Below are 15813 nucleotides of genomic sequence, written 5' to 3' on the forward strand. Positions count from 1 at the left end.
ACAAGGGACTTTTTACTGTTCACCATCTCTGACAGAAGCCTGGAGCCTCCACAGCTCTGCACCATTGCCGTGAGCATTGCAAGCACAGGATTCATGATCCTCTAGTATTTGCAGAGCCCAAAGCAGAGCCGTGGGGAACATGATGATTTCCAAGCAGTCAGATTGATGTGGGACATAGCAAGAACCAGTTAAAGGTGGAGCAGCTTCAGGCAGTGGAACGCTGCTTCAGAGCCCGAGAAATGAGCACTGATTGGTGGCATCATATCATAATGCAGGATTGTCATGACAACCAGTGGCTGCATAACTGTCAGATGCACAAGGCCATATTCCTGGATCTGTGTGCCAAGCTTGTTCCAGCCCTCCAGTGCAGGTACACAAAAATGAGAGCTTCACTGACAATGGAGAAGCAAGTGCTGATCACACTGTGGAAACATATGACATCAGATTGCAGATTGCTATCAGTCAATGGAAAATCATTTTGCACTTGGAAAATCCATTGTAGGGGCATGGAGCACTGTCATGCAAGTATGCAGGGCAATTAATTGTCTCCTCTCATGCACTGGCAATATGCAAGACATAATGGATGAATTTGCAGCAACTGGGATCCCAAACTGCAGTCAAGCAACAGACAGCACCAGATCACCATGACACAGAGTATATCAACGGAAAGGACTATTTTTCTATGGTTATGCAAGTGCTGCATGGGTCACCAGGGATGCTTCACTGACATCAATTTTGGCTGCTCAGGGAAGGTGCATGACTCTCATATCTTTAAAAACACAGGACTGTTCAGAAAGCTACAGACAGTGACTTTCTTTCCCAACTGGCAGCTCGCCAATGGTGATGTGATCCTGGGGGATCCAGCCTACTCATTACTCCCCTGGCTCATGAAGCCATATTCCAGTCACCTCGACAGCACCAAGAAAAGACTGAACTTCTGGCTCAGCAGGTGCAGAATGACAGTTGAACATGCTTTTGGTCGATTGAAGGGTTGCTGGCATCGTGTATTCACAAAATTGGATCTCAGTGAGAAAAACATCTCAAGGGTTCTAGCTGCCTGCTCTGGCTTGCATAATATTTGTGAAGCAAAGGGAGAAAAGTTGCTGCTGGGATGGAGGGTAGAGGGGGAGCCCTCTATCTGAGTGTCTGCTGAGTTTGAACTGCCAGACACAAGGGCTATCAGAATAGCTCAATGTGTAGCTATACAGCCAGGGAGGCTTTGAAAGAACACCAAGCCACAGTAATGCATTGAGGTGTACTGTGCTCTACCTGGCTCTGAAGTTTAGGGGCCTGTTAGGAACTGTGTGGTGCTTGGTGCACATCTATGAATATAAAAGTGACAAAGCACTTATAATTATAAATGTACAGCAAACACCACCAGATTAATAACACTGTGTTTGTCACTGATCCTATGAGTTGGGTCACTCTGTACAGTAACAAGTAGGTGGGTGCTTTCAGAACTGCTAGGCACTTTGCAGCATATGTTGGGAACTAATAAAGATGACTTATTTTCCAAACAATAGAGTTCTACTGAGTAATGAAAACACTTCAAAAAATTTCTGTGCAAGTTAAAAGCAAATACATTAAAATCTTAACAAATTTATAGAACAGAGCTTAAAGAAGGGAAAGGAACATTCATTTCCTTTTTAGCTACACATTCATCAACAGTGGTTCTCACAAGTCAGTGTACATGAAGCTGTGGTTGTCCTTAATGTGTGTCGTCCCCCTTCCCCACCCCCTGTCCTCCCCCAAGGTGTAGCGGTAGGGATAAGGATGCAGCTCCTGATGCCACAGGAAATGTTGAGGGGGTTTGTAGGGAGGTTCTATACTGAAGTTCTCCATGGACTGCAAAAGGAGGTGAGCCCAGGATTGTTGAACCTGTAGGTCCACAAGAGTCTGCAGCATCTGTGTGTGCTGCTGGACAAGTGCCATTGTCTACTGGTGCATCACCCTCTCTGACTCCTGGGCCTTTCTCCTGCCCACTATTTCCTTCTCCATACAGTCTGCAATATTCATGCTCCAGGCCCTCTGTTCTCAGTCTGATGCAAGATCTCACTGAACATGTCATCCCAAGTCCTTTTTCTTCTCTTCCTTATCTGGCTCAGGTGTTCTGCAGGGCTAGAGGGAGAACCCCTCAAGGCCACAGCTGCTAATGGCATCCCAAAGCCACCCAGGCCCAGATGCTACTAGCCTGTGTACTGCAATGGTACCTGCTGAAGTTATCAGTGAGTGGCGTGGGAAAGTGACCCACCATAGAGGAGGAAATGTGGCTGCCATCCCTAGAAACCTTTGAGAAAGAATTGCAGAGTATCCACATTAAAATTCCAGTGAGAAGTTGGGGGAAGCATCACTGCACTGGGAAATAAATGTACACACTTACCCAAAGTTCCTTCCCTACATCAGGCTCACCCATGCCCGACTGTTGGGACTGACTAGACTGCAGTGGAGTCTCAAATAGGTCCTGGCTCATGGCATAGCTGGATCCCTTGGCCACATGTCCCTCTTCCTTCTCCTCCTCCTCACTGTCATGCCAGGGGCCTATGGCTTAGGGTATCCATGGTGATGATGGGATATCCAGCAAATATGGCATGACAACCTTTAAAAAAGCTGCAGTGCCGAGCTGCAGACCTGCTATGACTGTTGAATTCCCTGGGCTTCTGGTATGTCTCCCACAGTTCCTTTGCTTTCATGCGGCACTACTGCTAATCCCTGTTGTATCCTTTTTCTTGCATCTGCCATGCAATCTGATCATTGATGTCCATATTTCTATGACTGGTCCATTGCTGTACTTGCACAATCTCTTCTTCCCACAGGCCCAGGAGATCCAATATCTCTTGTCTACTCCAAGCCAAAGTGTGTCTGGAGCATGTAGCCAGCATGATCAGCTGGCCAGTGACATACAACAATGTAAGCTGCAAGATGTGGTCTCCAAGCTGGACAATCAGGAAAAGGCATTCAAAAATCACAGGGTTTTAAAGGGATGGGGGTGGGGGAAGGCTTCCATTCACTATGACCCCTGGGCAGTGGAATTCACTGTTGGGCATTGTGGAACAGCTGCTGGAGGACTGTTAAGGTCAACACAGGTAACAGTATCTACATTCACCGTGCTGACATCAATACATTGACCATGGCTCAATGCTGCTTGGGGAGATGGTGTTACTATGTTAGTGTAATGAAGAGCTTACATCATTTAAGCATAGACACATGCACAACTAAGATGGCACATGGTGTCTTAAACTGACCTAACTTTGTACTGTAGACCAGGCCTTAGTCACACATTTTCCTTCTTAGCATTCACATAAGCATTGATTTTAGGTCTTCCACATAGAAGTGCCGAGCATAATCACAAGGCTAGGAACTAGAATCTAGGGAACCAGGGTCTAGCAAGCCAAGCAAAGAGGTGATAACTGGTCCTGTTGGAAATTGGGAGAGGAAGAGACTGACTTTAGGAAACTCAGCTTGCTTCTCTGTGCCTCAGTTTCCACATTAGCAAACTGGAGGTAATGATACTGACCTCCATTATATAGTACTTTTAGGTCTACAGACGGAAAGCATTAGATATTATTTTTATTAATGTTTTAGAGCAGTTACATCTCTAGGGATTATCTTGAGAGGGGCTCTATTTTGAAATTAATTGGATTTTGCATAAGTGGATTTACATTTTTTTATTGTGCATTAAATTTCATTCATGCAAATTATTTTAATTTAATTGGGCCATACCCAGAAGTTTTTATTCCATTTTTACTTTTTCCTGACTCAGGGAAATTATCATTGAAGTCAATGGGAGTTAAATTACTTTTTCCTTTTTCTCCTTAAAATGTGATTGAGATTGGGAAAAGAAACCACATACCTGCCATAAATCAGAACTCTAAATGGGAATCATTAAGCCCATGGTAAGGCAAAACCGGTATTGTTGAATCAATAGTGTCAGAATTTGAAGGTGGGGTGAACTTTTTCTCCCCTAATATTTTCTCTTGAGATGCAAATCCTATTTTATAACAGGATTCTAAATTTCCCACAGGATTTTATCATCTTTACAGTTAATAGTTTTTTTATATAACTAAATCTCCTGAGTCTCACAATACATCCTTTCCTTCTACAGTACCTGGGTTTTGTAACAATCAGCTCAGCTTCTGGCCAAACTGGCTCATGTTTTCTCTCAACCACACACTTGGCCAGAGTTAACCTAGACTTTCCCCCCACCTTTTTTTTCTTGACAGGCTATTCATATTTTCTACAGTTAGTTTGAAAAATACAACCTGTCTGACTAATAGATGATGAAGCACACTCACAGGAGAGAGAGAACGTGCTGAATCCTGGAAGACTGGCAAATTCGTGCTCCATCAGTGCTGCCTTTTTAAAAGTTGTTACTGCCCATCATGTACCTAAATCATTTTAAAATGAGTTTTTGAAATGTGTATTGTTAGTTTTCCAACAGATCAGATGTATAAATAGTTAAAATGGGGATTCAAGTTTGGTCCGGAGCTGCAAGATGTTCTGGATGCTTTAGAAGTAAAGCACTTAGTCAAATAGGGGGAAAGATTTCTGCAAGTTGCCCTTCTGCTACCCCCTTCTGGTCACCATAAGGAACAGCACCCATATTAGTACTTGCAGACCAATTCTAACCTTCAAAACAGGAGTTCAGCAGAACCTCCGAGTTACAAACTGACTGGTCAACACACACCTCATTTGGAACCTGAAGTACACAATCAGGCAGCAGCAGAGACCAGAAAAAAAATAGCAAACACAGTACGGAAGCTGGGAATGGGTGACAGGGGATGGATCATTTGATGATTACCTGCTGTGTTCATTCCCTCTGAAGTACCTGGCATTAGCCACTGTCGGAAGACAAGATACTGGGCTAGATGGACTTTAGTGTAACCCAGTATGGCCATTCTTATGTCCTTACGATGTTAAACCTAAGCTACTAAAATAATAAAGGAGAAGTTTAAAAAATATTTAACAAGGTAAGGAAATTGTTTCTGTGGTTGTTTTATTTAAATTAAGATTGTTAAAAGCATCATTTTTCTTCTGCATAGTAAAGTTTCAAAACCGTGTTAAGTCAATGGCCAGTTGCAAACTTTTGAAAGAACAACCATAACACTTTGTTCAGAGTTTCAAACATTTCAGAGTTATGAACAACCTCCATTCCCAAAGTGTTTATAACTCTGAGGTTCTCCTGTATTAAGCAATTAAGCCTCACAGCTACAATGTAAGTGGGTATTCTTAGCCCCACTTCTGAGATGGAGAAATTGAAGCAAAGAAGTTGTGACTTGCTGAAGGTAAAAGAGGGAATCTGTTTCAGAACCAGGATAGGAACTCGGGAATTCCTGATTGCCTGTCCAGTGCTCACATCACACTAAAACATGCTCCTCCAACCCCATCTCCCTCTCATTATACTCCAAAGAGAGTCATATCCAGCTTTCCACTGCTTTAAGGGTAGGTTAGTGCAATATGACACCTTTAAGAGGAGGGAGGGAACAAAGTGGAGAATCCTTAAAGACATCTCACCTCCCCACTGGAGCAAAGCACATACATCATTTAGGGGGTTAATTGCTGTTGTTGCTTAGTAATTAAGTCAGCTTAGTGCTTTGGAGAAGTGCTGGACTGACCGATCTGGAAAAAAATGAAGTTCCCTTACCTTTCCACAAGCTAGATATTAACACCCACAAATATGCACATCACATGCCATAAAACACTAAAAGTTAGTTTTGGGTTAGTTTTATCACTGGTGGATGAAAATCATCATGACTTGACAGATTTACATATTCTTATATGATATCTGACAGTTTGGGATAATCCACTGCAGAACAATTGAGATTATGCCTTGTGATTTTTCTACACAAATATGAACATGTAGCACTTATTCTTGGTCTCAGTTAGGATGACTTTCTGCCTAACTGGCTGTATTCTGATATACAGATATTGATAGCAGAATACTAAGGAATCCATTCTGTGTTTGGCGGCTAGAAGAAGGCACTCTGAAGCAGTGACAGACATTTAAAGTTAGTTTCATATCTCACTATGTACTGGTCTCAGTTCCAACGCCTCTTCCTGTCCAGCTTTGTCTCCTAACAACCCTCAAGGATTTGTGCAGAAGAGGCTTATCTTGAGCCATTCTTCTTCCCTTGCTTGTTTTTCCTTACAACCCCATATTAAACTAAACCAATACATTCAGACAGTAAACATCTCAATAACCAGGTCAACATTCAGTAATCGGAAATTATTACAGAACAGCTGTAATTACTATCCCACCATAAAGTTAGCATGTGGCATAATACAGCTTCCTGACTCTTGATTGATGTCATTACATTACATGTGTCAGCTCTCTCTCTTTTTTCTCCACATTTGAGCAGAGGGAGGATATTAATAGCATAAATTCAAATACTGGTGATGCATTTGGAATGTTGTTGATGAACGAATGAAATTCAAGTCAAAGACTTGAAGGTCAGAAGGGACCATCACTATTATATAGTTTGACCATCTGCACATTGCAGGCCACAGAACCTCACCCACCCACTCCTGTAATAGACCCCTAACCTCTGGCTGAGTTAATGAAGTCCTCAAATCATGATTTAAAGACTTCAAGATACAGAGAATTCACCATTTACACTAGTTTAAACCTGCAAGTGACCCCTTCCCTGTGCTGCAGCGGAAGGAGAAAACCCCCCAGAGTCTTTGCCAATCTGACCCAGGGAAAAATTCCTTCCTGACTCCAAATATGGAGATTGTTTAGACCCTGAACATATGGGCAAGACCTACCAGCCAGACACCTAGGAAAGAATTATCTGTAGTAACTCAGAGCCCTCCCCATCTAGAGCCCCATAATGATCCGTTGGAGATATGTGCTGCTAGCAGTCAGCTACATGCCACTGTAGGCAGTCCTGTCATACCACCCCCTCCATAAACTTGTCAAGCTCAGTCTTGAAGCCAGTTAGGTTTTTTCCCCCACTGCTCTCCTTGGAAGGCTGTTCCAGAACTTCACTCCTTAACCTAATTTCAAGCCTAAACTTGGTGATGGACAGTTTATATCCATTTATTCTGGTGTCCACATTGGTGCTTAACTTAAATAACTCCTCTCCTCCCTGGTATTTATCCGTCTGATGCATTTATAAAGAGCAATCATATCTCCCCTCAGCCTTCTTTTGGTTAGGGTAAACAAGCCAAGCTCTGTGAGTCTCCTCTCATAAGGTAGGTTTTCCATTCTTCAGATCATCCTAGTAGCCCTTCTCTGCACCTGTTCCAGTTTGAATTAATCTTTCTTAAACATGGGAGACCGGAATTGCACACAGTATTCCAGATCCTGAGATCTCACCAGTGCCTTGTACAATGGTACTAACACTTCCCTGTCTCTATTGGAAATACCTCGCCTAGTGCATCCTAGGACTGCATTAGTCTTTTTCACAGCTGCATCATATTGGTGGCTCATAAACCTCCTGTGATCAGCTAATACACCCAGATCTTTCTCCTCCTCTATCACTTCCAACTGATATGTCCCCAGCTTATAGCAAAAATTCTTGTTGTTAGTCCCTAAATGTATGACCTTGGACTTTGCACTGGGGCATTCTATACCTCAAAGCAACACCCTGAAACCCCCATATTCACCACTATCATATAATTATGACATGTTTTGAACAAGGTATGCCTTGTGAGGTATCATGTTAAAAGCCTTAATCTGTTGACCATTAATATTATGTTGGATTGTATATGCTATTATGTATGTGAGGTTCTGAAGTATTGTCACTGAGATATGTTATGAGGCTGGGAACACACACAACCAGCCTTTCAGGTACAACAGTGGAGTAGCCAGACTTGCTGGTGTCCCACCAAAAAGAATCCACTCTCCCAGCAGCCATCCCAGAAGACTTCTGAGAGAGAGCATGTAGACAATGGGTGCTGCTTGACCAATGGGGGCAGACCCCCATGTCACAGCAAGCTGGAAGAAACTATAAAAGAGGGGAAGTGACATCATGACTTGGCCTCACTCCCACCACAACTCAACACCTGGAAACATGTCTGTAGGACAAAGACTTTGAACTGGGGGAGGGTGGTCCTAGGGTGAATGGCAGTTCCAGCCTGTGTATTGAAGAGCTGTGAAGATCTGTGACCTGTTTGTACCATTTATCGGAGTGAGACACTGTTTAATTCAAATTCTGTTTAGTTCATAGAACTTAGTCTGCAAATTTATTTTTGTTTCTTAGGTAATCAACTTTGATCTCTATGCTTGCTACTTATAATCACTTAAAATCTATCTTTCTGTAGTTAATAAAGTTCACAAGGTAATTCCAAACTCCTGTAAATCAAAAGTATTATTATAGCTCTTTTGTAAAGGGCACTTATGGAAAGCGTTCTTATTCAATTAACATTCCTTTGTTTCTATTTTTTTAAGTCTGATGGTCATTGTTGGCAATACAAGTGAGAAAAGCATCGAAGTGTGCTTCTCTCATTGGGACAAGGTAACTCTCATTGACTATAATACTACAAGTGAGTTACTCGTCTGTCAAGGGGAGACTAGACCCCCCTAATGGGAACATTAAAGACTTGTTATGCTTATAATTCAAGGAAATGCTGGTTTTAGCTGTCAGTTTGCATTGCCATTTAAGTGGTATGTAATGTGTTCTCTCTCTCTGTCTGTGTACCACATTAGTTTCTATTCTAATCTTAGTGAAGCAAATTATTAATTATTCAGCAGTTTGTTTTCCTTTTATTGTACTTAGCACACTTGACTGAAAGAGCAGCCAATACTGGACTAGGTCCAAGAAAAAGGTGAGTTTTGTATAAAAAGGCATCAAAATGAAAGCTTTCAGCTCTGAAATCATCTAATTTTTTCTCTCTCCTCTGTTTTGGAAGGTTATTTCCAACTCTTTGATGTCAACAAATTCAATGCCTTTTACAAAACTACTTCTGTGTGTGAAACATTCCTTTTTTTAAATTAAAGCCAGTATATTTAATTCCCCATCTACTATACTCTTAATAAGTGAAACTTCCTAATATTGGAGAAATGATGGTCTTGTGATTAAGCCAGTAGACTGAGATGAAGGGGATCCATATTCAATTCCTAGCCCCACCATAGGCTCCCTGTGTAACCTTGGGCAAACCTAAATACTTTGTTTCTGTATCTCAGCTTCTCCCCTGTAAAATGGGAACAGTATCACCTCGAAGGGATATTGCAGGGATAAATTAATTAGTGAGTCTGAGGTATTCATACAGTGACAGAGGTCATATAAGGTCATATAAGAATATTCTGAAAACATCTGTAATATTTAACAAACAATTGGTTGTGTGTCTTACAGCTACAAACACAAAAAAGGGAAATATATTAAAAAGATTTAAAACAATATCATCCAGGCTAAAGACAGTATTGTCTGCTCTGCTTTGGAGTAGAGAGGAGATAAAAAGGAACAGAAGACTTGCTCATATAGCTGAAAATATTCTGAAGAGAAGGGAGCTGAACCGAACGTAAGTGGCATCATTCCCAAGTAAGGTAATCGATTTTACACCCCAGATGTATAAAGAAATTAATGTTGACGGAATCAGTGATGACATATGCAAAGCATTCTGTGCACCCACATCCTAGCTCAAGCTTATGTTTGAATTCATTGATATATACGGTACATACCCTAGTACCCTTTCCGTTCTCTTCTCTCTAGCCCCTATGGACATAGGATATTACCTTGCTTCTGTGGACTCCCTGAGATCACTCCATGCTTCAGCTTAGTGCTATGGAAAAGTTTTGGACTGACTACTCTGGAAAATGAAGTTCTCTTATCTGGTCACAAACTAGCCTTTGCATGGCAAAGCCCATGGTTCAAATAGTCAACTGCTTCTGGCCACCACACCTCCTACCTACTCCAGAAGGATAGACCTTTATTCCAGATCTCTCAGAAATTCTATGACTGATATAACTTGTGGAGTCATCCTGAATCTGCAAAAACAACAAGGAGTCCTTGTGGCACCTTAGAGACTAACAAATTTATTTGGGCATAAGCTATCGTGGGCTATAACCCTAGCCCACGATAGCTTATGCCCAAATAAATTTGTTAGTCTCTAAGGTGCCACAAGGACTCCTCGTTGTTTTTGCTGATACAGACTAACACGGCTACCCCTCTGACTCCTGAATCTCTTTAGCCACACACTGGCCCTATGCTTCCACTGTAATCATTTTCAAGGATAACATTTTCAAATGTACTGGATCCTCACTTTGGATTAAACTTCAATACTTGAAAACAATTTATATTTAAACACATAGCACTGCACTGTATGCTTCTGTGGCATTATAAGGGTGTTATTTACCCAGATGTAAATAGTAAGTGTGTTTGCAATATTTGCTGTGTACATATATACACATGCATATATTAAAATATATACACACAGCACAGGGGACATGTATACTCAGTACATCTACATGCATATAGAATTAGAGACAGTATATATCCAGATATTGCAGGTGTATTGCAATGTTTAGAATACAGTAAACTGGGACTCTTTCATGCATTCGCACACAGACAGCTGGGGAACTGTGTTGCTGATTTGTTAGATATGGGGAAGTTGACTGAAATTTCATTTATGTTCATAGAAACAGACTTTGTTGTATTATATTAATATTTGTATGACGAATAAGCACTAAAATTAAATACAGTCTGGTGAATTGTAACTTTTGTTTCTAAAGATTATATTATATAAATATGCCTACATTAAACCATTCTGTTTAAATGTTTTTGGAAACACTAGGTTTAAATTATTTTCAAGGGCTATAAAGAGAAAACATAAACAGCCTGAATTGTTTAAAATGTGTGTTCCCTTTAATTAAATAAGAAACATCTGTCTTGGGATTTTGAAAGTGGTCGGATATAATCTATCCACATTATGCCTACATCAGTTTGCATCCAACATCCAGTATTTTGAAAGAAAATTCTTCCTTTCTGCAAAGAATTAAATCAGCATGCAGCATAAAGTACCGCCTCCCTCTGAATGGGGAGAAAATCCCTTGTTGAAAACAGCACTGAAGAAGACCAACAACCAATTTCCACTGTTCAGAGGGCTACGTGAAACACGGAGTTTGGTCTTCTGAACATTTGCAAGTGGTTATTTCTTTTTAAAGTGTTAAGTGCAATCCAAACACCTTTCATTCAAATTTATGGAAAACGGCAGTCGTCTACGCACCAATCCCCAAATTCACGAGATTGTTATTTCTGTAGGGACCATTAAACACTCTTTCCCCCCTCTTCTCCCCGTCCCCCGTCCCCCCCCGCACACAAACTTCCAAGAGTGAAATTTCTCTAGGGAACGACACACACTCAGATCAGACTGACAGACATACGTGAACGGAGCGGCGAATCAACTCGCAGTAAAGGGTGACTTTAGCAAAATATGCTGTGCGTTATATGCTTATAACGATTCACTTACTGGTAGTATCAAAGGGGATCTGTTTGCACTCAGCGGCTGGCCAAGGACAGTAATACACCGCTCCCCCTTCCTGTATATCCGGCTGTGTAGTATTGGCTTTGGGAGCACCGACCAGGACACTTACTCTGCAAAAACATTTGTGACCGTCACTAGCTGGTGAGCAAAAAGATAAAGGCGAACTGATGGCAGATCATTTGTGCCAACACATTATCACCCCCACCGGAGCCCTGGGACTGGCAGAAATCCCCTGCTGCCCCATGCTCCAGCGAGCTCTCGTTCCGACCTGTTGCCAGGAGATAACCCAGGCGGGCGAGGGGGCAGCTGGGGCTGTCATCGCGGGCTGGTGACAGAGACCCGCAACGGGCTGCCACCGCTAGGCGTTTGGGCAGATCCCCCCACCCCCACCCCGAAGCTGGTTTCCAGGCGTACCCTGGCGAGCGTCGCCCTGGCTGGCTTTAGCCAGGAAGACTTGGGCTGATGGAGAACTTCTCTGCCGCCCCCCCCCCCGCGGGTCTCCGATCGCCCCGGCTCTGTGGCTAAGGGCCGAGGAGGGGCCGCCGAGCTCCCGGGCAGGGCGACGGGCTAGGAGCGAAGCGACCCGCGGTGACCCCGCGGAGCCCCCGGCTACTTACGCGCCGGTGTAGTGGTGGAAATCCACCGCGTAGCCGAAGTAGCTGCCCTCGGGCCCGCTGTACACGGTCACCATCTCCTCGTCCACGTTGAACGCCGCCAGCCCCGGCGGCCGGAGCATCCCCGACAGCAGCAGCAGCAGCAGCGGCAGCGGCGGGGCGAGGGGCTCCCAGCGGCGCCCCGGGACCAGCATCCTGCTCCTCGGCCGTGGAGCCTCCCGCTCCCGGGGCAGCGCGGCGGGGGCAGCCTGGCGGGGCGCGGGGCGCAGCGGGGAGGCGGCTAGTGCGTAGGGACCCGCAGCGACTCGGCTCCGCGCCGCCTCTCGCCCGGCGCCCACAAGCATCTCCGCGCCGCGGCGAGTGAGGCAGCCGCTCGCTCGCTCCAGCCTCTAGTGGCCGCCGGCTGACTCCGGGGCTCCCCCTGGTGGCCGGCCGCTGGGGCACAGGCTGAGCGCTCCGCGGGGCAGCGGGCCGCTGGTGGGTGGGTGGCCGGCCGGGGACCGCGACTCCCTGGCTCTGAACTTTCTCTCTTCCCCACGCCGTGTGTGAGAGATACACGAGGGAATCTACTCGCTGGGGGTTGCCTGATGCCCCCTGGAATAGGATCCGAGGGGCTCTAGTCCCGCCCCACTCTAAAAGCAAACAGATTTTTGCCCTATCGTCTGAAAGGTAGACTGTGAGCCTTCCCCGCATAGCCAACAAGTCAGGGGGAGGTTCAGCTGCTTTGCTAAATTAGAGGAGGGCAATTAAAGCATGAAAGTACAAGCCCATACATAAGGCGCAGCAGCATCCCCAGGGCAAAGTTTCCCCCGAAGTTTGTAGTGTGGTAGCCACTGGTGGCACCCTGGATCGGGGGCAAACAAAGGTGTGCAGCGCCCTCCCCCGCGGAGAAACCGGGAAGGACAAGTCACTTCTAACTCTTTTTTGGACTGCCAATGTCCCGAGTCGGGGCTGAAACGGACAGGTGGGATTTTAGGGAAAGGTGGAACCCGTGGTTCCAAGCTGTTTGTGAGCCGTGTGTGTGTGTGTGATCTAACCCACACATTTAAGGATGTTGGCTCTAACTATAAAAACAGCTGCTGTCTGCCAACTTAGCCCACAACTAATCCTCAATGAGAAACAGAGCTGAGCTAATTTTAAAAAATAAAATTGTGGCAGTACTTTCATTTTTCTTTAAAACGATTGATATAGCAACACCAACGACGCACTGCTGCCCCAGCCTTACAGAAAACTGTTTCCAAATAGCAAAGAATCCTGTGGCACCTTATAGACTAACAGACGTTTTGCAGCATGAGCTTTCGTGGGTGAATACCCACTTCGTCGGATGCAAAACGTCTGTTAGTCTATAAGGTGCCACAGGATTCTTTGCTGCTTCTACAGAACCAGAGTAACACGGCTACCTCTCTGATACTTGTTTCCAAATAACAACTGCAAAGGTGTGTGATCACACCTGTCCCCCCTCCCGAGCTAGAAAAATTTAAGGCCAAATTCTGAGAATATCATCCAGAGTAATCTCACAGAAACCAGTGGAGTTACTAGGATTTGTACTAGGGAACCTGAAATCAGAATTTGACCTTGAGAGACGCCTATGACAATTACAGAGCAGTGGTTGCTGTTCCATAATGAAGATCTTGATCCTGCAACTGCTTCTGTGTGAAAGGGTCCCATGCCTGTATGGAGCCTCATTTAGTTTAATAAATACAGGCTGTGGGAGTCCCCCTCCCGCACTTGCACAATCCAGCTCTAAGGAGTTTCCATCATAAGCCCGATTTTGTCCTCTGTCCCAAGCAAGATTTAAGAAAGCATCAACACTGTGACATGATCTGCAGACAAATTCACCCAGCTCTATCCATCTGTATAGCAGGGATGAAGTTTCAGTAGCTTCTAGCTGAATAGCTTCCTTCTCTTCTCCCCCAACCCGAGATCTTAAACCATTTCATCCTCTGAAGATTCTTATATTTTGAAAGAGCCTTTTATGATATAAAAGGACATGGAAAAGCTACTCCTAGGAATTGGACACTCAACAGCTCATTATAATTACCACTAAGATGGCTATTGTTTAAAAGAAGAGGCCTTTTCTTGTTTTCAAAATACATTTTAACCTCAGGAAAGATATAAAAAACAACCACAGGTCGGAACACATCAGGAGGCCTATTTCTTCGTAAATTTCACTATTACTGCTACATTGACTATATAAACTTTAACTATGCCTAAGGGAGTAACTTAAATTCATATAAAGAGAAAAATCACTATATGTAGTTACTATAACTATTATACAAGAGGAGGTGTCAAATCTCTCCCCTGACAAAAGAATGCAGACAACCCCATTCAATGCAGAAAACAGAAATGTCCCTCTCAGAATTACTTCTCTCCCCCTCCAATTTTAATCCATAACACCCTCTTGTGGGATTCTCCACTCCCATAATTTTGTTTTAGATGTTTTGTTTACGACTATATTAAAGTAGGCAGCATCTGCTTGAAATTCTACCCTTCCCTGCCTGGATCAATGGGACACTCCAAAACCTGGCAGAAGAGGGCAGCATATTTCATTTTTAAATCCCCCCACCTCCCCCCCCCAGGTCAGAGGCAGAAACAAAGTAGAAAAACCTTTTAAAAATACTTCTTAATCCTCTAAAAAGCCATTCTTCTCTCTGAAAAAGAGATGAGTCCTTCTAGCATTTACAATGCAAGTGTGTATCAAGGAAATACTGGAGAAAGAAACCTCGAAGAATTGTAAACATTACAAACAAAGTCACATTTAAGATCACACTTGCTACATTTTGAGTGTACCTATTATAGCAGCAGATGAAGTGCTTTGTGGCTAGAGTTACTCTGATATTCCCAGTCACTATAACCAATAGTGTGTTTATTTTTAAAGTTCGGTATAATTGCCATAAGCTGTCATCACTGACTCCCACACCTCAGTTTGTGGAACATATAATGAGTTTCTATTGTTCCAATTTGGATGAAACCAAATAATAGCCATTACTTAGTTATTTTAGAATGAACAAGTATTTCTGATGATAAGGACCAATAGCAAAATGCACTTAAATGACATAAGAGCCTAAGTCCTATTTTCAAAAGTAACAGGCTCCTAAGTGCATTAGAAGCTTTAGAAAATTTTACACCAAACTCCTAAATGAATAGGAATTCAACTTTTTGGAAATGTTGTGTTGTACTACATAACAGTAATACACTGGTCCCTTCTGACCTTGGACTCTATAAGTACCTGACTCTTTCATAGGGCTTTTCATCAGTAGATCTTAAAGTAATTTACAACAGAGCTCAGTATCATTATCATCATTTTACAGATGGGGAAACTGAGGCACAGAGCAACATCACTTTCCCCAGATCATCCAGCAAGGCAGCAGCAGAGCCCAGATTGAAACTCAGGTCTCACAAGTCCCATTCCAATGCTCTGTTCACTAGCAACCCTGCCTTATATGGGCCAATTTACAGTAGGTCTAGTAATTATAAAATTGCTCAAACTGGTGGCAGAAGGGAGGGGTGGGAAGGAGAAGGATCAGAAAGACAGGAAGCTGTGTCATGCGCTTTTTGCCCCCAATGTGCTAGTATGTTGAAATTCTCTCCTTCCTTTTTTTATTTTTCTTTCAAATAATCCAGCAGCAGATAGAAGTGGGTGTCATAACCTACCCTCCCCCCTTCAAATTCAAGCACTAGTTGTTGCATTTAAAAAGTAGATAAATAGTTAAAGCTACTTATTGTTTAAAAATTAGACCACCAACACAACATTTAACCTTTCTCCCTTTGATAAATC

The 15813-nt window shown here is 43.4% G+C and overlaps 1 protein-coding gene across 2 annotated transcripts in view; it reads right to left on the bottom strand.

The window, feature by feature from the left end:
- Nucleotides 1–12553, bottom strand: part of ITGA8 (integrin subunit alpha 8) — a 175718-nt gene extending 163165 nt beyond the window's left edge. Inside the window, exons 1-2 of one of the 2 annotated variants that reach the window (XM_045004723.1) lie at nt 12039–12553; nt 11407–11531 (exon numbers count right to left, since the gene is read on the bottom strand). In XM_045004723.1, coding sequence (XP_044860658.1) covers nt 11407–11531; nt 12039–12379 — 466 coding nt within the window. In that variant the 5' untranslated portion in view covers nt 12380–12553. The remainder of the gene's footprint in view (nt 1–11406; nt 11532–12038) is intronic. The other variant, XM_045004722.1, reaches the window with a different exon arrangement.
- Nucleotides 12554–15813: the final 3260 nt, after the last annotated feature.

The sequence above is a fragment of the Mauremys mutica genome, chromosome 2 (genome assembly GCF_020497125.1).
Source record: "Mauremys mutica isolate MM-2020 ecotype Southern chromosome 2, ASM2049712v1, whole genome shotgun sequence".
Taxonomy (NCBI): Eukaryota; Metazoa; Chordata; order Testudines; family Geoemydidae; genus Mauremys; species Mauremys mutica.